This window comes from Apostichopus japonicus, chromosome 8, assembly GCF_037975245.1.
Source record: "Apostichopus japonicus isolate 1M-3 chromosome 8, ASM3797524v1, whole genome shotgun sequence".
NCBI lineage: Eukaryota > Metazoa > Echinodermata > Holothuroidea > Aspidochirotida > Stichopodidae > Apostichopus > Apostichopus japonicus.
Window position 1 is genome coordinate 36,736,698 of NC_092568.1, and position 27,127 is coordinate 36,763,824.

General features: G+C 37.5%; 1 protein-coding gene across 3 annotated transcripts; it reads left to right on the forward strand.

Annotated features, from left to right (window-relative positions):
- The first annotated feature begins 266 nt into the window (after positions 1-266).
- On the forward strand, positions 267-25,876 carry LOC139971810 (tetratricopeptide repeat protein 9C-like). Of its 3 annotated transcripts, none has more exons than XM_071978560.1 (5): positions 267-413; positions 1,490-1,832; positions 2,773-2,955; positions 23,349-23,508; positions 23,972-25,876. In XM_071978560.1, the coding sequence occupies exons 2-4, from the start codon at positions 1,511-1,513 to the stop codon at positions 23,468-23,470; spliced, it is 627 nt and encodes a 208-aa protein (XP_071834661.1). In that variant the 5' UTR covers positions 267-413; positions 1,490-1,510; the 3' UTR covers positions 23,471-23,508; positions 23,972-25,876. The 3 variants fall into 3 exon arrangements, with proteins under 3 accessions (XP_071834661.1, XP_071834659.1, XP_071834662.1); XM_071978558.1 differs by having other exon boundaries at positions 379-511; XM_071978561.1 differs by having other exon boundaries at positions 383-500.
- Positions 25,877-27,127: the final 1,251 nt, after the last annotated feature.

Below are 27,127 nucleotides of genomic sequence, written 5' to 3' on the forward strand. Positions count from 1 at the left end.
TTCCTTATTTGAAAGAAAGTGTCTTTTCTAGAATTGTGAAAGTCATGTACTCTGAAAATGAGAACGGACAATCAAACTATCAGAAACAGTGAAAAATGTTTCACCTTCAGTTGGTTGGTACATTAATTAATAGTCTGCTCTCAAATGTCTAACTCTGTCGCCATGAGATTTCTCTGAAGCACATCCTTCAAGTTTTCTTTTACATTATCTTCGCATCCTCAATTATCAAAGCTTGAGTGAGGACGCAAGATTTTAAGATTTTTTCCTACTATTTCCTAGACACGTTCGAAAACCGTGAAGATACACTGACTTAGTATATACTTGGGCAATTGTAGTAAGTGCTCGCAAGATGAATGGTAAAATTAACACATCTATGCAACTCGCTTTACTGTTTCGTGTGTGTTTCTTACATGGTAAGGCCTAGGCATTTATACACTAAAACGGTATTCATTTAAAAACGGTTACTAACTCAGCAATTTGTTGAAGAGAGGCATATCATGGTATCAGCCGGGTATATTTTCCTCTTTTTTTTATCACGCCGAATGCCGAATATTCACCAGAAGTAGTCTGAACGTGCATCGATTATTGGAATTAATAGTATAATAATAGTTAGGCTCCATTGTAAATATCTACAACACTAACACAGTAACACTAGGCCTAGTAACAGTACCTAACGTAGATTTTGAAGTAAAAATTTCGGTACTAATTTAGAATCCGTACCATTCGACTATTTCTGTTAATCCATATCCCGCTTACTATCTCTCTCCCACATTCATGTAATCACTCCCTATCTCCACCTCCCGTTCTTCTATCTCCTAATCCTAACCGGATTATACAATTGTTATTCTGCCGATTCGAAGTAAGCGTTCCCATTCATATGGTACGGATTCTAAAGTTAGGCCGAATTTTGGTCTAGGCCACTAAGTCAGTCCTATGTTTTTATCTCAACTTTCAAGTGACATATAATTGTAATCATCATAAGTCAACTATCTTAAGGTAACTGTCATGAGTGTTAATGTGCATTATTGATACTATCGAAAAGGAATGGAAGTACAATTCAATTTATTTCTCACATGTACACACCAGTCAATACAGTCTGGTAGGCTATACAAAAATAAATGTGATTAACACTAGAAGAATCAAAGTTGTTTGTCAAGCTAGTAACCACAAGGGAAACATTAAACCCGAAGAAAAACAAGAAAACCAATTTTTCAATAGAAACATCAAACAGTACTGAAGGAGACTGAAGTGTCTATAACCATTGACAAACCCCATGACATGGAATAAAGCAATTGGAAAAGTAGAAAACTTTCCTTTTGTCAGATGAAATGGCAAACCTGATCTTCAATGTAATCACTGTAACAGCAAAATTGTGGAATGAAATTTTTTGTGATAAAGTGAACATAAAGATTACAATCATGTATTTTTAATGTTTCTTTTGCACCTCAAAAAACGTAATATATCAGCAAGAACTCTGTAATTTTCACAGACAGGTGTATGAGGATTAAAAATGGCAGAAGCCTACCCATCTTCCTCCTCTGAACCCACGGCAGAGGAATCTGCCAAGAATCGCATCGTGAAAGCAGAAGAGTACAAACAGGCAGGAAACATCCTATACAAAGAGAAAAGTTACAAAATGGCTATTGGTAAATACCACAGAGCTCTTCTCCAGGTCAGAGATATCGACAATCAACGCCCGAAGCCTCTTCTGAAAGGCCTGATGGGATTGGCTGGTGAAGGAAATAATGTGTTCAAACAAGACAAAAACCTGACCAATGAGATGACCCAACAGGTCAAACAGTTGGAACTATCTTGTTACAATAACCTGGCTGGTAGAGTATATATATTATCTTTCCAAAATTTCTTGTTATTAACCTGTCAAAGAGATAATCTGGTTGCTAAAGTTCATTGGTTAGCAAAGGTTTTTTTAAAAATAATTTTCCTGCATCTATAGATCAATAACCACATCCTTATAGCATTTCTGTATCATTAAGATGCAAACATAGAAAAAGTTTTGTAATTTTATATAGGGATCTAGCAACAGAAAAGTTAACAATATCATCATCATGACAATAAAGCTGAAAACAAAATATTAAGGAAAGGCTTTTGAAGAACCTCTGCCATATGTTGACATTGCCACATACCTACTGTACCATGGTAACCATAGTTTAGATTTAAACAAACCATATCTAGAGTTAGGACCATGATATGGAAATGATTGAGACATTTAGCTGTAACTAACACTGTGTAATATCCGTTGCAGTGTATGACTTACACTGTTACCCGGACATGGTAATTCATAGTGCAGACAGGGCATCCATCATACATTGTATTGAAAGTCCACCTTGTCTGACACCAACACAGCAAACTTACCTAAACATTAGCCCTGAACATTGTATCATGTGGCCCCACCCGAAATCGCAAAAATACTGCAAAAAAAAACAACTGACCACACACTTTTGTAGAAATAGTAGAAATGACAAAACACATTTTCTGTATACATGAAATCATCTCCTATGAGGTATTGCTACATCAACTGTCAAACGTTTTTCTTGTAGTTAACCAATTTTAAAGTTGTACATATATCCTTAACTTCTCATCAATCGAGAAATATGCTACTACTGGGTTATGGATTTTATCAAATTTGTATTGAAATTTTAAATCAATCCATTTACTAGATAATAGATTAGTCAAAACCTGAAAAGTGCGTTTTACTAACGTTAGTCTCTCTTTCTTCACATCTGTTCTGATTCTTTTCTCTTTTTTGCTCAGCTTGCTTACTCCATGACATCGACCCAAATTATGAAAAGATTATACAGTATTGCGATGAAGTACTTAAGCGGGACAGCAAGAATCCCAAGGCTTGGTATCGTCAGGGGGTGGCACTCTACCATACACAAGAGTACAAGGAAGCACAAAACTGCCTAAATAAAGCCAAGAGATCAATGCCGAGGGGTAATTTGAATTTTCTTTGTTTCTGTTTGGGTTTTCGTCTAGTTCTTCTGTGTTTGGTTTAACGTTCATGCAAGGCATGTAAGTTTCTTCATTAGCAGATATCTCGCTGTTACAAGCACGACATTGGAAACTCGTGACTTGTGCAAGGTAAAGTAAGAAAATAATTCTTGGTTTGAAAGTTGAGTTGCGATGACTTTCATAACTTCATTTCAGAATTTGTTCAGGTATGTAAGAATATCTAGTGGAAAAACAATAAAAGCATTCCACTTGAGAAGAATTCTTTATTTCTGTTTTCATTTTATGATAAGCACAGGAATGGAGGGGGAAGTAGGGATGAAGGGGGAGGGGGAAATGGGGGAAGGGCTCCTGCCCTTCCCCAATTTTCGGGAAGGGAGGGAAACTTTATCTTTTAAGTTTAGTTAAAATGCAATGTTTTATTACTAGCTAATTAACTTTCATTCAGTGGGGGAAAATTTTTAAGGATTTCTTACTTTGATCTAGTGTAATTTTGAGTTTAGTTCCAAACTTTTTGCAGTTAATTGTCACAAATTGGGGGATAAATGCCAAAAATTGGGTAACAAATGCCAGAAATTGGTTACCAAATGCATCGCAGCACCTTTAAAAGTTGTGGCACACCATTACATAGCATTCATAATTAGGCATGTTTAAGAAGAGCGCCACCACTTTTCTTCTGGCATCTGAACCAAACTAGAATGCAGAACTTGTTGTCTGGATGTGTCAATGTTCGACCAAACACAGTAAAAATTTGAGTGGAGATTACGATATTTCTTTCAGTGCACGGGAATATATATATATATATATATATATCTTATATATATATATATATATATCTTATATATATATATATATATATATATATATATATAATATATATATATATATAATATATATATATATGTGTATATATATATATATATATAATAAATGAATGTGTATAGTGGTATGACAGATATATAGTAATTCAATAAAGAATAACACACCAGAAAAATTCCACTTCACGACCGGTTTCGTCCTTTTGGGACTCATCAGGCGAAGGTAGGAATCGAACCCCGGATCTTCGTGTCACGAACCTAAGCCCGTACCACTCGACCACAGTGATTCTACTGGTGTGTTACGCTATAACGCTATATATATATATATATATATAATATATATATATACATATATATATATATATATATATATATATATATATATATATATATATATATATATATAATATATATATATGATGTTTCAAATACTCCTTTAGGGACTGTCTGATAAGGAAATCAAGTCCCATTTCTAACCTGACTTTCGTCATGATGTCATGGTTTTTGTTAGAGTCCCATGAATTCCACTGATGAAGTTTGATATCAAAATTTTGATCTTGCCATTTTTCAAATGCATTTCAAACATATTTCATTCCCCCCTTCCCCCCCCCCCCAAACAAAATGCAATGAATATTTTCCAAAATTGTTGATTTCTGTTTTTATATCTGAGGTGCTCCAGCAATGGTCTGTGGCTAATAAAACCAAGTCAGCAAATCACTTTGATTAGTGATTTCTTGTATGTTTACAAATTATATTCTCAAAACTGATAGTGGTATTGAAGTTATTACTTTGACTAAACTGAAGTTATGGAAAATATTCTAGATGTTTCCATCAAATGAATGTTACTCTTTTACTTGAACAACTAAATACAATTCAATCCCTTAGTGGTATGTGCCTTTTATCAGACAAAAGTGGTTTCGTTATGCCAAAGAGTAAGAGTGATTTATATTTTGCACATTGAGCTGAACGAGAAACATCTTCAAGAAAAGTGCCGTCTTGATGACATCATAGGCAGAAATCAGAGCATATTGCTGTGCAAAAGATATGCAACTGTGACAAGTATATTCTTAAACTGTTGAAGGTTCGACCAATTTTTTAGTACAGTTTGACTAATTTTTACCTTTGTAGCTCTGAGCAGCATTTTAAGCAAGAATGTGCTACGTTGTTTTTAATTTAAAAAAAATAAAAAAAGTTTTGTTGCCCCTTTCCCAAAAAAGTCACATGGCCACACAGAATAATTTAGGGACTAGGGTGTTATTGGTGACTGTTAGACAATTTTTGTGTACATAGTTGCAATGCATTTACATACCCAAGAAAAAAATGAGTACTTGTAATGTCATGGCATTCATTCATCTCAGACTCTGAAAATGGATGGTAAAAGGGGTTCAATCTGTCATGCTATTTTGTCAAGCTGTGGAAGTTAGGCGGGAAAAAAGGGGAGGGTAGTAGGAGTAAGGACAGTTGCAAGGTGTCCCTCAATTCTTCGTCGCCCTGAAGCAGTTACATGCGTGATGGAAGTTGGAAGAGGCAGTTTGCTGCATATTTCAGCCCTGATGATGGAGGACAAAAAGAGACCATTTAAGAGAATTGACTGTTGGTGAAGATTATTGCAGGATTTAGTTACTACCTGTTCAACAATCCTTGCCGAATTGTAATTTTCTGTAAACAGTTGCTTCTTACTTTCAAAACTACAAATGCTGAGCTGGTGATAGCTTGCTTGGAATGTATTAAATTAGTGTCTTGAACTATGTACCAATGCACACTGGCCGTTGTGTAGTTGAGTTTCCTAAGCCAATGCCATCATACTAGCAGGTAGTCAAAAACAATTTCTATAACCTTTCCGGTGTCGTCAAGTTTTGCAAAACTGTTGAAACGTTGAGCCAAACTTGCCATATGTTGAAATACTTACAAGCCTTAAATAGGAACAAGTATAAGCATGTCACTCTAAGATAAAAAAAAAAAGTTTATAGCTCAAGTGGCTATCGAAAATGAAATATGAACAGTGTATTTCTTCCTGAAAAGGAAAACCTGCACAATTTTTTTTGCTGGCTGGAACCAGTTTTTCAGTGGCTTCCAGGAATAACATTTATAAGAATGGGTTCATGGTACTAAATTCTGAGCATGTTGACACAGGTCTTCTGAGGGTCTTCTCAAGGAATTGGCATGTACTAATGATAGAACTTCAAATCCAGTATCAGAAATCTTCCTTTGTTCTCTTAAAATTGACATAAAATTGTTTAAATTTTGCCAAAAATGAGAGTATTTGGTGTTAGCCACATAGGGTTATTACACCATTGTATTTCCTGTACCCTCCATGGGTCTATTTCAGATTCCTGTGTATACTTCATGTAAAAAAGCCAGTACAAGTTAAACATATTTTTATTTAGTGAGAAATGATTGGTTTCATTAGACCACAACATAGAAGGTTTTGAGGACACTCCCATGGTACAGTAACATGGGGGGAGGGGTGTGGTGGGAGTGGTAGGGGGGGTGTTCAGATGCTTTCAAAGGATAATCCCTCAAAGAGTGAGTAGTTCTAATGTCAGACCATTCTAATTAAGAATATTGTTAGTACATTTGCTCGCTTGTGATAGAGCCCCCAGTTTTCATTGAAACTTCAAGAGTGATTTCAACGGAAACATCTTTTGATTTCGGTAACTTTAGATTGACTTATAGGTTACGTTGGTTTTGGAAGGTTTACAGATGTGAATCAAATTTTGAGATTTGACAAACATAATTTATATCAGTACTGATTGCTTATCAATGAGATTGTTTTACTTCAGTCATACATTTCTTTTGTCTTTGAGAAATTTTCTTTGAAAAGGAAGACTTCAGACAGAAACTTAAAATTTGATATATATTGTAGACCAATGAAAACACACTGCTATCAGAACAGGTTGGATTTCTATTAACACTATTAATTTTTCAGAAATGTGAACATTTAAACAGATGAAGGTCGTCAACTAAAGTGACTGGACTATTAAGTCTAATACACAGTCCGTAAGATCAGTTTCCAGGGCGCGGCGGTCTCGCATCTGTAAATCTTCAAGTTTGCTTCTGTTTGGTCCCTGAATGGAGATGTCAGTCATAAACATATTTTAATAATATAGTTACATCTGACAAGTGATTAAATCAAAAAAACTTATCTAGTTAACATCACAGGAAACATTCTTAAACTTTTCACACAAGAATAAAATCATCTTGTTATACAGATGTCTACAACCAGCGCACATATGGTATCCCTAAGTACATTTTAAAAGCACTGTTAGGTATCTTGGCAAGTTCACTTTATCACGTAGTTAAGCCAGAAAAGTTTTGCTGAAAATACCTCCCAGATTGCCAGAAATGGCACTTCCCAGGCCGTGTCAGTTGCATCTAAACTTTCTCTATTTTGAGATCTCATGATTTTAGAAATTTACACTTTTTAAAAAAAGTTTGTTTGGTAAAATCACTTTATAGAAAAATTGGACATTATGTTTCTTTTTGAGCTCTGCTTTAATCATTGTTTTACACAGGTAATTGAAGATATAAAGCACGCCAGGGCATGGTGAGGATAGCCGTAGCTTATGTAAGCTGAGGGGATTACAATTGGGGAATTTAGGTGTAAATTAATTATTAGGTTTCTCTAATCTTTATTTGTTGTACATGCCAACGAGGGATCTACTGTGGGGTGGGGGGGGGGGGTGGAGGGAGGTGAGCTGAAGTGGGTAGGCCATGTAGGGGACTGCCTCAATATTCTTGTTACTGATGTAGGGCTAAATATGAAACATAGGGACGGAATGAACATAAGTATGAACCGTAGTTTTTCACATTAGACTGCTACACTGTTCATGCAGGTTAAATCTCAGGAGCTCTTTACATTTACAAACGCAAGGTCATCCCATCTGCAGTTGTGCATATACCTGATGAGCAGCCTTTTGGCTAAGATCATGTGTTCTTTTTAAATGCCATTCCTGCAATACGTGCCTACAATCTTCAGATTGCACTCTTCTACCCAATGAAATCAAATGAAATAATAATATAATGGACACTTTGTATAGCGCCGGTATCCTTCCAAGGGGGTCATGGCGCTTAATGATATGAACATCTATAGCTAACTGAAATAGCGCATACTGTCCAGGGGTTCACATTTTCATAGGCCTACTTCATTTAGGAAGTGGAATAATCAGGGAGCAGCTGCCCCCAGCCCCTGCCCCACAGGCTACGGCCATGTAGTTGGCATCAGTTAACTTAATCACAAATAAGAAAAAATTGTGAACATATTTACATAACTACCCAAATAGAACTTGATGTATAAAGAGTAACATGCCTATAAAAACAACATGACTAGCAGATAGCCTCCGTGGTGTATGGGTGCGGTTCCTTGTTAACTTTTGGTATAAATGAAGTCCGTTATTCTTATTTCAACCCAGTTGGAAAGTTCTAATTTCGTCGAGGGGCTGAGCAGATGAGAATAAGATATTAATAACTACTTATCTATTGTAGCACAATGTTTGAGCACCCTTTATGAGATATACAAGTCATTATGAGCCTGATAGGCCTAGCGCCTACACGAATCAGTCAATAAACCTGGGGGGGGGACATTTGATATTGTGTCCCCATCCTTCAGAAAGTGGGGGACATGTCCCCCCCCCCCCCATGATTGGCATCCCTGAGTAATATTAACATTTATAGAAGTATTAACATAACATTATTATCCAAAAAGTAATGCCAGAGTGCCAGACCTATGTCAAGTTCATTGCAAAAGGCTGTTGTGGAAAATCTCAACCCAACGAATATCACATTCATTACATAAACAGCCCTCCCTCTTTGGCAGCTGTGTTTTTCTGATGCAGGCCGCCAAAAAAAATAAATAAAGCACATTCAGTATTTAATTATTATTATGATAGAAAATGATAGAATTATGAAAGATAGAATAAAAAAAACCCAAAAATATAAAATTGAATTCCGAGAATTTTGGGTTGGATGTCTAGTAGAAACTGACATTGTATTTTTGATATGAAACATTCAAATATATTTATCTCCACCTAGATGCTGCATGAGATCTAGGACTATACTATCACAGATGTCCAAGTTTAAGAGACACTAAATTTGCTTGTGATTATCCCAGGAGTAAATAAATTAGGGAAAAATAAGAATCAATTCTAAAGAGGAATTAGCTTGTAGAAATATCAGACTCTGTGACGGAATTTGCGCAATGGTGTGCAAACAGAGAAGGTATAATTTCATATACTTTTTTTTATAGTGGTTTCCATCGTTATGCAAATAATAAACTTTGGAATAAATTCCAATATATCGATGGCTTGTAACATTCCTACACATACACATATGTGCATGTTTTTTCTTTTAAATTTTTTTGTTTTTGGGGGGGATGTTCACCTGCCAGAGAACGAATTCAAAAGGTTGCACTGTAAGCAAACAAATGCACATGTTTACCTAGAGTTATGGCTTCCACAGGAAGATCATAATGATATAGGAATACGGTAGTTGGCAATCGGCCTAATTGTTTACGTAAAGACGGGGAAATTGAGCTGAGTCATAACGAAAGTGTAATTTCCTCTAGGCATTTGTGGTCGGCTAAATAGAATCGGGTCCAACGGCAGGTTCAGTGGAAACAACAGAGTTTGTCATAACAGGAGGACATGTAATTACGTAATTAACATCTATCAAATTTAATAATAGTCAAAAACCTCATCGCAAGGGTGGGACGATAAGGACATATTTTTTCCTTCTTCTATCCTGCAGAATTTTTTTTTTCTTCCACTTCTTTGCTTCGTTGCTTCACAATAAATATTTTGTGCCTGTCATTTCAAATCTACTACTGTCGTACAATTGTTTTTGTGAGCTGACCTTAGAGAAAGACATGAAATCCAGGTGCGTAGCCAAGGGGGGGGAGGGGGTATGTTTTTATGATATTGCTAGCAATTTCAAAATAGAAAATGCTTAGATGCAACTTACAAGGCCTGGGAAGTGCCATTTCCAGCGATCAGGGAAGCATTTTGGGACAAAATTTTCTTGTACGCTTCGCGCCAACCCATGGTGGCAAGCTTAGATAGTTTGCAGAGCCCCTCCCTTGGCATATTCCTGGCTACGCGCCTGATGAAATCCCAAAACATATGTGAGAAATTGCAAAGCCCAAACGTTAGCCAAATAGTCGGACATGTTTACAAAAAAATTAAAAAAATGAAATTCTGCCCAAACGTTTGTCACTGTTTAACTGATCTCAAAATTTCACCAATGTGTACTTGCATATTCTGGGTGGTGTGTATTTAAATCCATGGAAAACATAAAAGCTGGGAAGCCATCCCATATTTTGGGGCGTATTCACAGAAAATAAACAACCCTGAAATCTGCCCGAAAGTTTGAAATCTTTAATTGGTCCTTGCTAAGTGAATGAAACATAATTACCTTTAAACCAAGACAAAAAGGCTTTGCATACTTAGTGACAGAGAATATCCTGTTAGATCCACCATACCAGTAACCGGCAAGTATTCTGATTGGTTGCTTCAGACTCCTGTAAACAGTTTTAAACTTTTTTGTTCTTTACACTGGAATAGGAATCTCAACACTGGCATTGTTATTCTTGCAGCCCTCCAAACAACAACCTCCAACAAGTTTATAGCAAAAAGGTTAATTTTTATAAAGATGTTTAGTTGGATTGGAAATGGTGTGACTTGTTCACCAATTGTCAAACTTCTACCTCTATTACTGCCACTCAAAGTGCAGCTTTGATTCCCTGGAACATTTATTTGTTTCATCTGAAACCCCTATATTACCTTACAACCTTTTGGAGAGTTTAATACATGTGTTTTATGTATGTTTGTTGTATTTTCTATTGTATGTCAAACATGAGCACTTTAGGGCTATGTTTAACATGCTAACAATTTTTGGCGGTATTACGGATGACCTTAACTGAACTTTAAATTTAACCCAGAAGTAGACTTTGACGGTTTTATCTGTGATAAACAGTTTCTCTTTCAGTTTGATCGTCTGTACTCGATGAGAAAAATTAAAGATTACATGAGATTGATTTCTAACAAACAATGATCTGACAAAGATATAATATTCCAGTTGAGAAGGAAAAATACAAATATTAAAGAATTACCGTATTATGTAGAGATGTTTATAATATGTTTTGCTTCAGTGTCAGCAGTAGGTTCAACAGGATGAGATCATCCTTGGTTGTGTATTTATGTAGATTTGCAGTGAATTATTTATGACCTCATTCACTGCCACAGAATATGCATGACTTTGCTGTCACCACTGTTGACAGAGTTTCTCGGGGGGGAGGGGGGATTGGGGGGATAATCAGTATACAAGGAGGCTTTACACCTGGATAGAGAGCAGCGCATGGTATAGGTATCTTCAGATGGCATTCTGAGTTTGAAAATGATGGTGGCATTGTTTTTCATTATATATCTATGGTAGAATACATTGATGGTAATATTGAATGTATCTTTAATGGGATTTCTTAGTCATTGTGTACATATACTCTCTTTGGTCTGTTTGCTATGAAAAATGTGTGATGTTATCAACTGAACTGAAATTGCTTTTTGTATGTTGGAAATTAAATGGTACATGTCTAGTGACCCAAACTAGTCACTGTATTTATGTGTACCAATTTTTGGGCAACCTCAAATTTGTGCTGTTACTATAGCCTAGCTGTCTGGCATAGTGAACTGTTAGTTTATAGGCATGCATCTTGTGCTGTTACTACAGCCTAGCTAATTAGCTGTCTGGCATAGTGAACTGTTAGTTTATAGGCATGCATCTTGTGCTGTTACTATAGCCTAGCTTAGTAGATGTCTGTGATGGTGCACTGTTAGTATATACCTATTCATATACCACCCTCTTATATTGCCCTGTGTTAAGTTAGGCTGTGTTAAGTTAGGGACTTACAGCACCAGAGGATTACCGAATTTACTTGTTGACGTTTATAAGTCGTTCGTAATTAGCTTCTTCACACTGTTGAAGTTAACACCCATCTAGCTCAATCAGTGCAATACAGTACATGGAAGAATAACAGGAATTTGAATTTTTGTTGTTGTTGAAAATTTTAAGTACTTATATTTCACTTCTGTACTCCTGTAGTCAACTATGTCTTTATTTCTTCACTCAGTGTTGTGTTTTAAATTTTCTGTGGAGTACATGTGGCGTGTTCCATGCACACAATACAGTCTATTGCACATTGACTTTGACTGTCTGTAAAAGTTGACACATAATTTATAGTACCTCCCCCATCCACTTTTTTGCTGGTACATTTTGAAAAGCATGTCAGTCAATTTATCTACTACTTAATCATTTACCCTCCCCCTCACACCCCCATTCCTGGCTACACCCATGAATGTAGGGTAGAATCCCTCATGTATAGATATCACATGAGGGCGATTTGGGGTTTTAGTGGGTGTCAATCAAATTCAGTCTGTAAACTTGGTTGAAGTTCATCTCTGGTATGACTAGCCATGGTGGTTAGGTTTGGTAAATGGATGGGTCCACTTGACTTTTTCTGTCAATGGATTGTATTTGTGCTCAAGTGCAGTCGGCAAATAGATTTAGACTTTATACAGGAAGCAGCTTGTTTATTTTAATCTCTCCTATTATATCAAATTTTATGGACTAAACGAATGCTTGGCATGAAGCCATGCTGCGGTCAGCCAGCTAGTGTTGCGATGGTGTGATTGCTTCACACTGATAAAAAATTTCATCAGGGCTTTGATGAGACCAAAGGTTGTATTCCTTCAAGCAAGAAGAAACCGCCAAATAAAACCATAAAACAGCAAGCTTAGTCCCTCTTGTATAAATGAAAATCTGTTTCATAATCACTCGAAGCATATTTTTTTTTGTGTTGCGATTTTCACGCAGTTTGAAATGATTAATATTCATGATGATTTATAACGATGTAGATCAAGTTTGATTTCAAATGGTGTAAAAGTAGCGCATTAAAGTAAAATTAGAAGTGTTATTACAGTTAAAAAGTCTTAAAACAGAAAGTAGCTCAGGAATTTTTGAAAGTCGCTAATTAGGAGTTCCAATCAAATAAATGTAAACCATGTAGCTGATAGATCAAGCTAGGATCAATTATTTGAAAAGTGAATTTGGCTAGGTCAAAGTAAGAAAACAAGTTCTTACTTAGTGCAAATTTTACATTTAATGTGAAGAACATACTGTAGATAAAAAGATAGTAAGTTCTTAACTGGAAGCAATGGCCTTCCATGTATTTCTGCTCCAAGGCATTATCTGTAAGCTTGGAACAAGAAGGTATGGAAATGATACCTGAAACAATAATAATAATATCATCTGACTGTGTTGGTACTTGTGTTGCTCAACATCATCACATAGTGCTTTAAAGGCATTGAAGACTCGCCCCAAACCGCGTGCCGCTCTCTGCAAAAGGTTAACTTTCCGTTGTTTGCAAGTGAAGTTTTTCCTTGTCGCTACAAAATGCAGACAGTAATGAAACATGATACCTTGTTATCTTTCATCTGGACCTGAGATGTCCATCGCTGCTATGTACACTGTGTTGTGGGTATTGACCGTAACTGCATGTATTGACTGTACACTAGTGTCTAATTACCGACGGTAGCAAGCTGTGTTTGTATTTTCTGGGTTCGATAGTGGTGTCTAACACTTCTGTTACACCTCATTTGAAACTAGGTCAGATTACCGCCATCAGATGTTTCTTTGTGCACGAGTGTTCACTCCCTTTAATATAGAAAGGAGACAAACCATGCAAAGGTAGAATTTGCAATCATTTGACACACATAAAGATGTTTGGACTACAGTAGTTAATACTGTTCTACAGTCTGACAGATATTTGCTGCCTCATTGTCACAAATTACATGTGGATTCATTTGTTATATTTCCTATCCTGCAATCTTTCGAACCTGACAAAAATTGGAATTTAGTCAGGGTTGACCCTGTCATACCAAGTTTTCACATTTCATCAGTGCATAATGTGTCAATGATTAAACATGTGGACTCATTGCATTGTCTACTGGGCAATCTTCTGAACCTGTCACTATTGGGAATTAGCTAGGGTTGACCCTGACATGCCAAGTTATCAGATTTCATCTTTGATTGTCAATGATTATACATGTACACTCTTTTGGTATATTGATTATTGTGCAATCTTTGGAAGCAATCTTTATTGGGAATTAGTCAGGGTTGATCCTGCCCTGTTTTCACAATTCACGTTTGATCAGTGTCACATTGTCACTGCACTTTTATGTACATTCACTTCAATGGTGGTTTGTATATTGTGCAATCTTCTGAACCTGTCACTAATAGAAGTCAGTCAGGGTCTGTCTTGCCCTCAGTGTTTCCACGTACATTTGATCAGTGCACATTGGCAATGATTATGTGGGCTTGTTTGGTATGTACAGTATATTGCGCAATCTTTTGAACTATTAGGAATTAGCCGGGTTCACCCTGCCTAGCCATGTTTACACATTGCGTTATATTGTAGATTATCAATGATTACACACATGGACTCTTTGGTGTATTGTCTATTGACTTCATTGTGCAATCTTTTGATTCTGCCACCTCGTGGTTCAAAGTTAGTCAGACTTGACCCTGCCTTGCTGTGTTTTCACATTTCATGTACCCTCTCAATTTCAGGGGGCTTAAAGGGTGTGAAGACTCGGGCAAAAAGAAACGTCTAATGCCGGTAATCTGACCTAGTTTCCAATGAGGTGTAACAGAAGTGTTAGACACCACCATCGATCCCATAAAATACACACACAGCTTGCTACCATTGGTAATTAGACACTAGTGTAGAGTCAGTACATACAGCTGCGGTCAATACCCACAGCACAGTGTACAAACAATACAGCGATGGACATCTCAGGTCAAGCTAAAGAAAACAAGATATCACGTTTCATTACTGTACTGTCTGCATTTTGTAGCGACACGAACAAAACGTCACTTGCGAGCAACGGAAAGTCATTTTTTTCAGATGGCCGCACGCGGTTTGGGGCGAGTCTTCGATGCCTTTAAAGTTAACATTTGGGATTAAAGAACACTTCAGAGGTTTGTCATGAACAAAACGTCACTTGCAAGCAACGGAAAGTCAATTTTTTCAGATGGCCGCACACGGTTTGGGGCGAGTCTTCGATGCCTTTAAAGTTAACATTTGGGATTAAAGAACACTTCAGAGGTTTGTCATGCTAATCATAGATATTGACCCAGAAAATACAAAACATCACTTTGCCAAAGCATATACTCATATGAACTAACGAAAGAGAAAAAGACATTTGAAAATAACCTCTACCCCCCAACACATATAAATGGTACAAACATGGTTGAGACTTCACAGATTCACTTGGCATGGATCATGGACCACATACCCCATAGGACACTCTATAGATCCCTATTTGCCAAATTTATGTATAGGTAGGTGTTGAAGTCAGGCTTCAAGATATTTGCCATTTTAAATTTATTACACTAATTGAAAACTTGCTGTTTAGTTCAATGTTATATTTTTATACATCAATTTCTGTTAAAATTTATAACACTGATTGAAAACTTGCTGTTCAGTTCACAGTTACATTTTTATGCATCAGTTTCCAGTATAAGGCCCTAGTTAAAAACCTTTTTATATTTTAAGTTCATCAGCAAAAAGCATCTCTATCAGCAAGAAATTTGAAAAGAATTTTTTTTAAAAGATCTGATGATTCTGTGACGTCATGTTTAGACTTGTTCTTTTAAGCTGTTGGTCTTGTATCATTCTGCATATGAATGAGGAGAATCGGTCGTACCAACCATGTCGTCACAAGGAGAAATTGTGTCTATCTTTGGGAACCCATTCCTATAAATAGCATCCCTATCAAAACTTGTAGCCATAATTATTGTCTTTTGTTTAGCTACTTTTTTATAACCTTACAGTGCTGTTTTTAGACTTTTACGCCCCCCACCTGATGATGTTGATGATGCAAATGATTTGCCACGTCCGATCTCAAGTTTTCTATTTGAGATAGCATCCTCATCACATCCGATTCGGGCGTGATGAGTAACATTTAACGTCTCCATCATAAACTTTTCTCCCCTCTCTTGTATTCCATTTGTAGAGAATTGTGTAGGCGGCGTTTAAACGTGTCACACATTGTAGGATTGCGTGGCTTTTCATTAAGACTAACATATTCACTCACGGTGGCTTGAAAGGAAAAAATCCAGAGTTAATCAGTAAAATTTTAGACTGATAGGGGAACAGGTAATCTAATTCTGGAGAAATTTGCATTCAGGTCCTACCCACGGTTTCCATGATGGCGATAGTCGCTTAGATTACCTTCTTCCGTAAACAGTCGAAAATAACTTTCAGTTTCAGGATTAGTCTTTTTTTTGGTATCCAGGTAAAATATCACTTCCTTCCGAACTAAATATGAATTGAGTTGAATAAGCTCTGCTGTAATCTTCCTCTTTTTATTACGTGGGTGGAAAGGGGGAGGCTGGCGTGGTAATGGAGATGAAGATGGTAGTGGGGGGGGGGGTAGGGTAGGGATAAGGGAAAACTCTAAAAAGTTCACTCTGGTGTGTCACATAGCTTATTGTTGTAGGTCTTTCAACTGTCTCCTGTTAACATTGCAACAGGAGAAAGGAATAGCTATATAATTTTAGTCACAAGTAATTCCATACACTATGAAACTCATCTTGTAACATTTAAGGTTACACAATGAACTTGCAAGATATTTTCTATGTAAATTCATAATTTTCTTTTTTAACTTAAAAAAAATACTGGTAGCAGGGGAAGCGTAACACCAGATGCTAGGTACATATCGAGCAGTTACCATTTATTAAAAAATTGCTGACTTTCTTTTCAAATTTATAATACAAAGATCAAATTGGTTGGTTCTTTTTGACACAGGAACACCAGTAACTCATCCAGCCCGGTAACTCATGGAACTACTACCTAATACCTATAGACACATATTATCAGCCTTAAGTTTAAATATTGTACAGCCCTTTTGGAGGATTCTTGTCTGTCACTGCTGAGGCATGGATAGATAGACTCTTAAGTTGCTGGTCGGTAGTTTCAGTGTGTCTTGTATGATCAAATTAAAATAAGATTAGTTTCATTGGGTGGGCAGATTTAATATTTTTCCCATTTTTTATTTGTGCCCATCCAGTGGCTTTGTGCTAATCTACTGGTTGGGCAACAGTTGGATTTTCTGATTTTCCATGGGCCGTACCATTATAAACAAGTGATATTTCAACATCATTCAACAATTCACCGCTTATGCTAAACTAATCCTTTCCATTAATCTGTGATACTATCCCTTAGACCAAAATCAATTGGATTATTGTTGAGGATCAAAGTGTGATAGGTTTCTGAATGAGCTTGTTATTGGGGATAAGTCGGGACCTTTTCTTTTCTTAAAAAAAAGCCCGGTGGGGTGACGGGGGGGGGGCAAATAATTCTCTCATACTTCTACTTGAGGTAGGCCTACAATGGTTTGGTCGTTGGTTTTATGCATTTCTCTAAAATGAAGATGAAGATTTGGATGCAAAATAAACTACTCGTTTATAATACGAATAGTTTCCCGAGTGGGCAATGGACAAGCTTAATATACATGGTGGGCAAAAATAATTTTACCGGGTGGGCAAATGAGTGATTTTTTTCTGTCACGGAGTGTGATTCAAACCCACCACATACAGTAGTAAACCCTCCGACTCGTAGGCGGTTACAAGAGTCCGAATGTGAAAGAGCTTCTGAAATACTCTTGAGAGAGATTTTGGGTTTGAGAATAGACCCCATCAATCCATGCCACGGTGAGGTTTGTTTTTGAACATTCCACTAACCAGACAACGGAAATGAGCGGATTTTCATTTGCAAATGGAAGGAAGGTAAACGTCTCATCGGCATGTAGGTACTTCAATCGGGCAGTGAAAAGGTCTGAGAAAATCTTGGCAATTATCGCAGACTCCTTTCTATGCTTCAGTTTCTTGGGGGGTTTTTTTCTTTCCTTTTTTTCTTTTCTTTTTTGGGTGGTAGAGTGTAGGAGTTTAGAAAAGAGCCCTTTTGTAGTTTGTATTCCTTGAGCTAAATTTGGAAAGAGACTGAGGGTTCGAAGAAAGGACACTGTTTGCCAAAGTACTCCTTAAGCAATTCTAATACCCAACTCATGCATCAACGATTGTGTTGGCCATGGCTATTTTTAGCATACACCGTGGGAGTACAGAAAAGCCTGACAGTCAACATATATTTGTACAGACACATATGTGTATATATCAAATCTGAGGGTTGACTCCTTGCGTGGTAACCTGAAATTGCAATAGCCTACCATATAATTGCATTACTTCACTTCATCACGATTGTAGATATGTCTGATTTCGAGCGCCCTTTCCAAAAATACATCCGAAGGATAAAAATAGACTGAAAAGGTGTGGTTAGTCTTGAAAAGGATAGAGGGTGGAAGGTTGTAAAGATCGTCATCAGTTAAATGCCCCCTCACTCTTTTCAACAAGTCAAAATAGTGCCTCTCATATAAGGTTCAAAGGTACAAATGGCAAAAGTTAAAAAATTGTAGAATAGAGAAAATCTGTAAAAAAACAGACTAGTCAGTCCAGTTACTTTGGACATTAAACTTTTTTACAGTTTAGAAAATATCTGTAACTGCAATGAAAGAAACAACCTTTAAATCTGTAAAGTTGTTGAGGAATAACCTATCAAATTTCTTTAACTTACTTTCTTTTCTTTTTTCCTTTTATGCACTTTGGGCCTTGTTGACAAAACTGGTAGTCAATATTTAATACCTATTAGTGGATTTAATCATAAGAGACTATCAGTACAGAACATGGCATACAGCAGTTAATTTTTTCTCATATAAATTTTAACTTTAATATGGAATTTTTGAATTTGATCAGGGACATTTGCTTCGGCATAAAAAAAAGTCTATAAATATTCGACCACAATTAGATACCAGCATGTATGGCATGAGATCTGTATCCTGATCCTCATTATGTTTTGCATGTAACTTGTGACTCTGTTAAAGGAGAGAGTTTAGACGTATACAGGCTTGTGTGTTTCTGTAAATATTAATCTGAACAATCCCGTAAAGTCAGGGCATATGACTTCATTAATGTTCATGTGTTGGTGGGTCAATAACACCAAAGCTCTAACATTCCATACTTAAACATTCCCCACTCCAAGATTAATGTATTTTGTCCAGTTATGGAGTTGTTGACCATTGACAATTCATAATCATGGACGTTAAAGATGAATCTAAGAGACTGACTTTGGTCAGCTTATGGCTTTGATAAGCCAATGAGGCTTCTTCGCGAGTTCCTGCTTGCAGGAGGATTTAAAATACATACATACATTATACACACATACATACTTTTAGATAATTCCAAAAATGAAGGAAATAAAAAATGAAACCCCCCCCCACAAATTTCACCACTAAGGACTCAAAACTTTTTAAGTGACCTAAGAAAGTTTGTGGGGAAAGGAAAAGAACATGGGGAAAATGGGGGTGATTCCACCCAGCAATTGAAGCTGAAAACTAGTGAAGGACAAGCAAAAGCGGGAAAAACAAGGGAAGAAAATACAAACTGCAACTATAAGATCATATCAAGGTTTACATTTAATATACTTTCGTAACCCTGGTGAGATCATTAAATCTGTCTTTATTTTTTATTTTTTTCCCCTTGATAATAGAATTAATTTGGAAAATCCATAATCAGTTATTGGATCAAAGTGTTCCTGCCATACACATTCTGTCCCAAGCATAAAATTATGCAAGTAAAAAAAAGGGGAATTTCTCTCGAAATCCCTTCCTGACTTTCTGAGTTGCATGGAATGAAACTGTGGGTGTAATCTCTGGTTACAGGGTATGAAAGGTTCTGTGGCTTCTGACCGGCATCTTCAGCAAAGAAATGGCTATAGAGAGATCACCAGCAACTAAGGGCTGGATAGCTCAGTAAGTAGAGCACTGGGCTTGTAATCCAGAGGTTGCTGGTTTTGAATCCTATTCTAGCCATATATTCTTTGCTCTTCCATTAAACCTAAAATTATAACTTCTGCATTTTTAGATTTTTATCATTATGTGTTTGAACATGCAGGCTGCAAGTATTTGGGAACATGAACTGTTACAGAGTGCAAGTTTTGTTAGATCTTAAAATATGCTGTTACTATGGAAACTTTCAGGTGCGGTAAAAAAAAAAAAACGTTTAGATCTTTTTCTTCAGTTTTGCTGCAATTATTCATTTTGCTGCAAAATGTTGAACTGACAAGATTTTTAGGAAATGATGACTTTGTGGGCATACTTCATCATTTTGTTTCAAACTGTTGAACTTTGGAAATATATTGAAGCAATCAATTTATCTTTCCAGTGCAAATTGTTTTTTAATGACATTTGCCAGGTATTCACTTTGTCATTTTGTAGCAAAATGGTGAATTTTATGATGATCACTTATATGATATTAAGGGAGTTTTTACATTTTGTTGCTTAACATCTATTAACTCAACAATAAATCATTTTGTTGAAAATTGCTACCAAATTTAGCAAATAGACCTTAACGTTTTGACGGCACCTTTAATAACGTTGCCATACTTTACAGACTGCATGTTACTGTTAGTAGCAAAACAACCAAACAGGAAATTGTGTGTGCTAGTAATATGGTGCAATATCTATTTTTGGTTTTCATGGGAATTTCCCCATGTAAAGTAGTATGTTTAATATGTATGGGGGATTGGCAGGCTTTTCCTTTCTGCTAAATCGATGATGACACTGGCTTTTCCTGTTCTGGCTTAATGTAATTGTTGTTGGATTGTTCTATAGTTAGTAAAACTGCTTTCAAAAATGTATTTCTGCTGTCATAGCAAGAACTAGGCAATAGTTGGAAAACCTGCCAGGTCATTTGCCTTGGCATATTTGCAGTTTGGAGAACTGAGTTTAGAAGTAACAAGAACTGGGGAAATGAAAAAACAAAGACACATGAATCATTAGAATAAATTGTACTCTCAAATCAAACTTTTACAACCCAAGTAAAGGAAATTTGCATTAGAAATTACCTTGCCTCCCCCCGCCCCCATAGACACCCTTAATTGTTATTTAAGGGTGTGAAGACTCGCGCAAAAAGAAATGTCTAATGCCGGTAATCTGACCTAGTTTCCAATGAGGTGTAACAGAAGTGTTAGACACCACCATCGATCCCAGAAAATGCACACACAGCTTGCTACCGTCGGTAATTAGACACTAGTGTACAGTCAGTACATATAGCTACGGTCAATATCCACAGCACAGTTTACAAACGATACAGCGATGGACATCTCGGGTCCAGCTAAAGATAACAAGGTATCACTTTTCATTACTGTCTGCATTTTGTATCGACAAGAGAAAAGCTTCACTTGCAAGCAATGGAAAGTTAACTTTTTAAAGATGGCGGCACGCTGATTGGGGCGAGTCTTCAATGCCTTTAACATTTTATATGACAGTGTCAGATTTCTGTTGCGGTCACTAGTCTGCACCCAAATGCCCTTTGCCTATTTGGTGCATTTTCCTATGATGTTCTCCTGTATGGCATTCTACTGTAGGTGTATTTCCAAATTACTTTACAAATCCTGGTATGTATTTCTGCATCTACAACTGGTGGCCAAATTGTAAACCAGTCAAATTGCCATTAGTTTGTAGGTTAGAGAATTCACTATTCTATGTCTGATTGGAATCGAAGTCTCAATTTCAATGTGACAAATTTGACAACACAGGAAAAGAGTATTTTGTGTCATTGTTAAAGGATGACTTAAATACAAAATTAATTTGTATGTTAAAGACCAATCATAAAACAATGCTATCAGTCAAGGTTTTATTTCTACATCGTTTTCAACTGTTGATAAATGGAATTATGACCCATTAAATGTCTGAGGGTCACAGTTATTAAAAGTGGCTCAGTTGCTGAGTCTGACAAACAGAGACCATTAGGTTAGATACAACGCATAAATCCAATGGGGAAAACATAAGCCATTTATCACCTCAAATGACACAAGTTTACAATGCATTAGAATTTTTTCAGGGACGTATAGTGTTGAATGTCAGCCATAGGTGCTTTGTTGTTAATATGAAGATAATAGAACAAAGATTTGGTTGAGTTATTACAACTTATAGAACGATGACGGATTAACATCAGCATTTATTCCTGCACGGGGGGGGGGGGGGGGAGCAGACGCCATCATCATTTTATCCTTAAAGGAGCATTCATGAGATTTGTAATGTGTTTGATGTGTCCTATTGTTTGCGGTTCCCATCTCATGAATATTAATGAGTGGGCTGGACTTAACATAAAATTCTTAAAATGTCAATATCTCATCAACAGTATTTAGTTCATACTTGGCATGTTGATGTAACAACATAGTAAGCATATGCTCTTAACAACCACAACTTTGACCTCATTAATGTTCATGTGTTGGTGGGACTTACTGGGAAAATAGTCAAAAATAGCTTGTAGACACGATATCTCAATAAACAAAGATTGAATCAATGTCATAGGTGGTAGTTAGATCTAGTCTGGTGAGTGCAAGAACCTATTGAAAATTGGTTGAGGTCAAAGGTCACATGAGGTTGACAGGTGTCAAAGTCTGAAAACCTTTTAAACATGATAACTCCAAAATCAAAGCAATTGCATAATTTTCTTTTGGTGAACATAGTTTTGTGAAAGGGTTCTATAAGTCTTTAAGTGAACATACAGTCATCCAGGAAAGTTCAAGAAAAGTTGAGATGGAGTATTGCTTTAATCTTACTCAAGTGGCCCTTATCCAGTTTCACTCTCTGAGCATCAAGGGGTCAAAAGGTTATCCCAATTGGCCTGCAATTGGCCATTTGTTTTGTGATTTATACCAGATGACTTGAAGCTTGTCAAAATATTTCACAATCTCATATAATCGATCTCAGGTAGAGGCTCTGTCTATGACATATCTTAAAGGGTCTTTATTTGAAATTGGAATAATAATTTAATACTTGTAAAATCCTTACCAGTGAATTAAATGGTTGTTTCTTGGTCAACATGATAACTGATTCCTGATAACTTTCTTTATTTGTTGCCACATTAGTCAATAGATAATCCTCTCCATGTTGGCGTGCACAGGTTCAGAATATTAACATGTATGGCTGACAGTGGCTGAGCGTCCATACAGTCAGGGAGGCGGATGCCCCCCCTGACGGACTCAAATGGATTGCTGGCGCCCTTTTCAGCTCTTTTCCACTTTACTTATTCTAGATTATTGACTTTTATATTGTGCTCTCATCTACCTATTGACATTTGTCACATTTTGTTGGTGTAATTTGGCGATGACACCTATTTATTCTTCGTTTATTTGCAAATTAGCCAGGCCCGGAAAGGGTCATTTCCGGCGGTCTTGGGAGTATCTTTACTCATTTCTGTACACTCCGCGCCAACCTGTGGTGGCGCTCCGCTTAGATAGTGTTGAAAGCGCCCCTACAGACCATTCTCGCCCCTCCTGAGTCCTGACCAATTAAGATCTTGTTATTATGATGTCATGGATCAAGCAACACTGAAAACCATTTGTTGACGAAGCAACAGCCTGTATCATTTTGGTTTTTCTATGCACAGACGGAGAGATACTGCGTTACCTGAGGTTATGTGAGGAGGGTAACGCTAAGCAACTGCGAACAGAGAAACAACGCTGTCAGGGGCTGTTTAAGAAGATGGCTGAGGAAGATTCAGATGGTTAAGTGAACTGGTTGCTTAATATCTACACGACAAAGAGCAGGTACAGTCTTCAAAGATCATTGACTGTTTGTTCAGAAATTTGCTATAAAGTCAACAAAATGGTTCTCCAAATCCAAGATATGGTATCATTTCATAATTAAGACAATATAACACTCATAGCTCAGATTTTGTTACCACTCATTCAGTGACATTGTATTTGCTGCCTCACAGGAGATTACCAAGATTAACCTGCTGTTAACACTGTCCCCTCCCCCCCCCCCCCCCTCTACCATCCTTCCATCCCATTCAGAACCAAGTTTCTTTCTACTTTTTGCATACAATGTAACTTCCTTGAGTCCTGCATGTATACATTATACAGTCTTAATTGATGCTAGAGGTAAAATTACCTTAAAATATTTATGACTTTTTTGTCCCACCCCCCCCCACAAAAATACAATGAATGCATTATGTTAGTTGCCAACAGTGTACTTGGTTTCATTGTTAGTTTGATTTGTTCTCAACAGTGCCGAACTGCTTTTGTGTGATGTATTTCTCTGGATAGAGTTCTCTGGATAGAGGCATTTCTCTGGATAGAGTTTTCTGGATAGAGGTATGAGATAGATGACCAGCTTGGGGCATTTCTTGGAGGATGTGTCAACCTTTCCACTCTTCTTAAAGCAACTTCATGTTTGAGATCGCAGCCTCTCCTCATCATAGCTCCAGGGCATGCCAGTTGCCCGCATCACCAAGATGGAGCCGGTCTGCTTTGTAAACTACAATTGCGATTATTCTTTACTTATCGTTCCATTCCCCGATATTCCGTTACAGTGCAGCGCGTATCAGCTTATACTGCACACAGTAATTTTCAAAGTAATCGTGAAATTTGTTTGGTCTTTTATTTGACTTTGCATAGAATTAACATTAATGTAACAATCTGTCGGGTTGACAGAATTGCAAAATGTGATTTGAATTGTTAATATATTTGTTAATAATCTACTAGGGAAAAAAAAAAGTAGCTAGGAGGGAGGCCTTGTATCATTCACAACCATAGTAAAATCAGTGTTAAGTAACAATTGTCTGAAGAACCGCCTTAAACATTATATTTTCAGAGCATAAATTCATCGAAACAAATTACTGTAATTTGGAATGAGTTTGTACAGCTCAGAATGAGAGTAATAGTATGCATTCACCATTTGAACAATATTAGCTTGCTAGATCATAAGCGAAGGCTGGGTGGGTCACAATTGCTTACCTCTGCTTACCCATAGGGAGGGATAGGGGCACTGCTTACCCATAGGGAGGGATAGGGGCACTGCTTACCCATAGGGAGGGATAGGGGCACTGCTTACCCATAGGGAGGGGTAGGGGCACTGGTGACCCTTAGGGAGTGGTAGGGGCACCAGTGACCTAAGCAAGAGAAACAGCGTGGGTGTTGATTTAGTGTTACAGTAAAAAAATGGAAGCCATTCAAGGAGTAAAATGTCGGAAGTAATGAACTGTTTGAGGGAGGGGATGGGGGTGGTGGGGGGGGGTGGGAGAGAAGGGCGGCCTCATCTCAGAGAAATGGATGTATCAGACACTGCTTATTCACTAATTCATTTATATTCAGTCACCTTGTCAGTGCCTAGTTGGCATTTTTCATCCATTTCTACCTTGCCCCCTCTTCTAACCCCCTCTCGCTCCCCTGTACTAGTGCTGATAAAGTTACTAGTACTAGTAGTTCGCATAGTGCATGGAACGGGCCATACATCGCAGCCGTCGCTACTCAACTGGCGGCGCTGGAGCCTTGAAACAAGCAGCTCATTCGGCTTTGCGGATGGCAAAAAAATAGGACCTTTTGCAACGAAGAGGAAATTAGCACCATTGGGAACCCGAACCTTGGCAAGTGCCTTTATAGGCACCTCTGCAAGTTTATCGTCATCAAGTGATTCACACTGTTATTTTTGGAGCAAGAAAAGTTATTTGTCGACAAGCAGAGCACTGATCAACGAGCCTTTACAATGTGACATGAACAGCAAACATCACAAAGTGAAATGAACTTCACACTCCTGTAGGAGCAGTCGAAGGAGTCGTCCTGGCGGGGGGGATGGTGGGGGATGGGTGGAGATTATACCTTTTTTTTGAGAAAGACTTAAGAATGTTTTGGGTTTTTTTTTCTCACCATTTTCTAGTGCTTGACATACATTTTGCTACAGCAGGTGGGATTTGAAGTACAAGTACAAGCAAACAGACATTCCTTTGTTTACCCATGGCTTTTAGCTGAGTCATAATCAACTGACAGTCAGCAATAACTGGGTAACTCAAAGCTAAATGGCAAAGTCACCATTGTGTCTGTTTGTCTGCTTAGAAATTATTTTGGGAAATAGTACTTCAGTGATTCACTAAAGGAAAGGAATGTAAAATTAAGAGGGAATAAATTGGTAATCTGATATCTTTGACTTTGTAAGCTTTTTTTCTCAATGTAAATGTATTCAGGGGGTGTGTTGTACTTTTCTTATGTATACTTTGCATTGCATGTTCAACCTACTACTCATGACTGGTACTAGGGAGGTTCCTTTTTTCCTTTTCCAGATGTAGTCGGCAGAATCACAACGAGAATAATTGCATAATACAGCTCAAGCCCCATATGACCTCTTTCATTAGCTTAGACATGATGTTCATTAAGTGCAACCATTCCTCCCTTTAACTTTGGAATATGGGAGGTGGGGGGGGGGGGGGAGAATGACCATTGTTGTTTGAACAGCATAATAACTGAGTTAATAAATTGTAGGAGGGCATTAAAAACCTCTAAATCAAACTCTAAATAGCAAAAGAATGATGTAGGGACCCCCCCCCCCCAAAAAAAAGCAAAAGCATTGGCAACTACAACATGACAGCACTGACACCAAAACCCTTGACAAGGATGTGAAATATAATGGGGGAGAAGCAAGGGCGTAGGAACCGGGGGGGCTGGGGGGCGCAAGCCCCCCAGTGATAAAATATGGTGGGGCGAAGTGTCATTCTGCCCCCCCCCCCCCGCTTCGCAAGTCAGAAAACCCCTTTTTAATTTCCAAATGAGAAAAAAATCTCATTTGGAGCACCAAATTGCATCTAAGGCCAGGTGAAATTACAAAATTAAGTTTACAAAATGGAGTGGGTGTTGAAGTGTGCTATATTGCACCAAATTGCATCTGAGGCCACCTGGAAATGCAAAAAAATTCCAAAGGGGAGGGGGCACCCCCTCCCCTTAGACCCCTCCCCCAGGCCGGCCATCAGTCTTCAGCCCCCTCACTCAAAAGTACCTTCCTACACCACTGGGGAGAAGAGAGTATACAGTTGTTTTTTCTTTCTTGAAACTGTGTAGAAGATCAATGACACTTTCTTTATCAAAACATGTCTCAAACCTAGCATTGGATTATTTGTAACAATTGGTGTGTCCTCACTTGCTAGAGAGAGAGATGAAGGGGGGGGGGGGAGTGATTTCATGAGAAATTCACTAAACCCCTACCCTCACCCAACCCCCCTCACCCCCCTTCTTGAACAGTCTCATGAGAGGGTTATCTGCTTTAACAAGAAAAATTAATAATGTACTGGGCTGATTGTTTAGGTAATCTAAAACTGCTTTGTTGTATGGTTGTTTGAAGAAAGAAAAATCTCTTATTCAATAAGACAGAGTTATAAGGGAAGGTGTTTCACTGTAT

Bases quoted from the DNA above. Each gene is read 5' to 3' on its own strand.
- LOC139971810 (XM_071978560.1), top strand. From the start codon at position 1,511: ATGGCAGAAGCCTACCCATCTTCCTCCTCTGAACCCACGGCAGAGGAA. The intron at 1,833-2,772 runs GTAGAGTATATA...TTTTTTGCTCAG, and splicing joins TTGTTACAATAACCTGGCTG to CTTGCTTACTCCATGACATC. The intron at 2,956-23,348 runs GTAATTTGAATT...TTCTATGCACAG, and splicing joins CAAGAGATCAATGCCGAGGG to ACGGAGAGATACTGCGTTAC.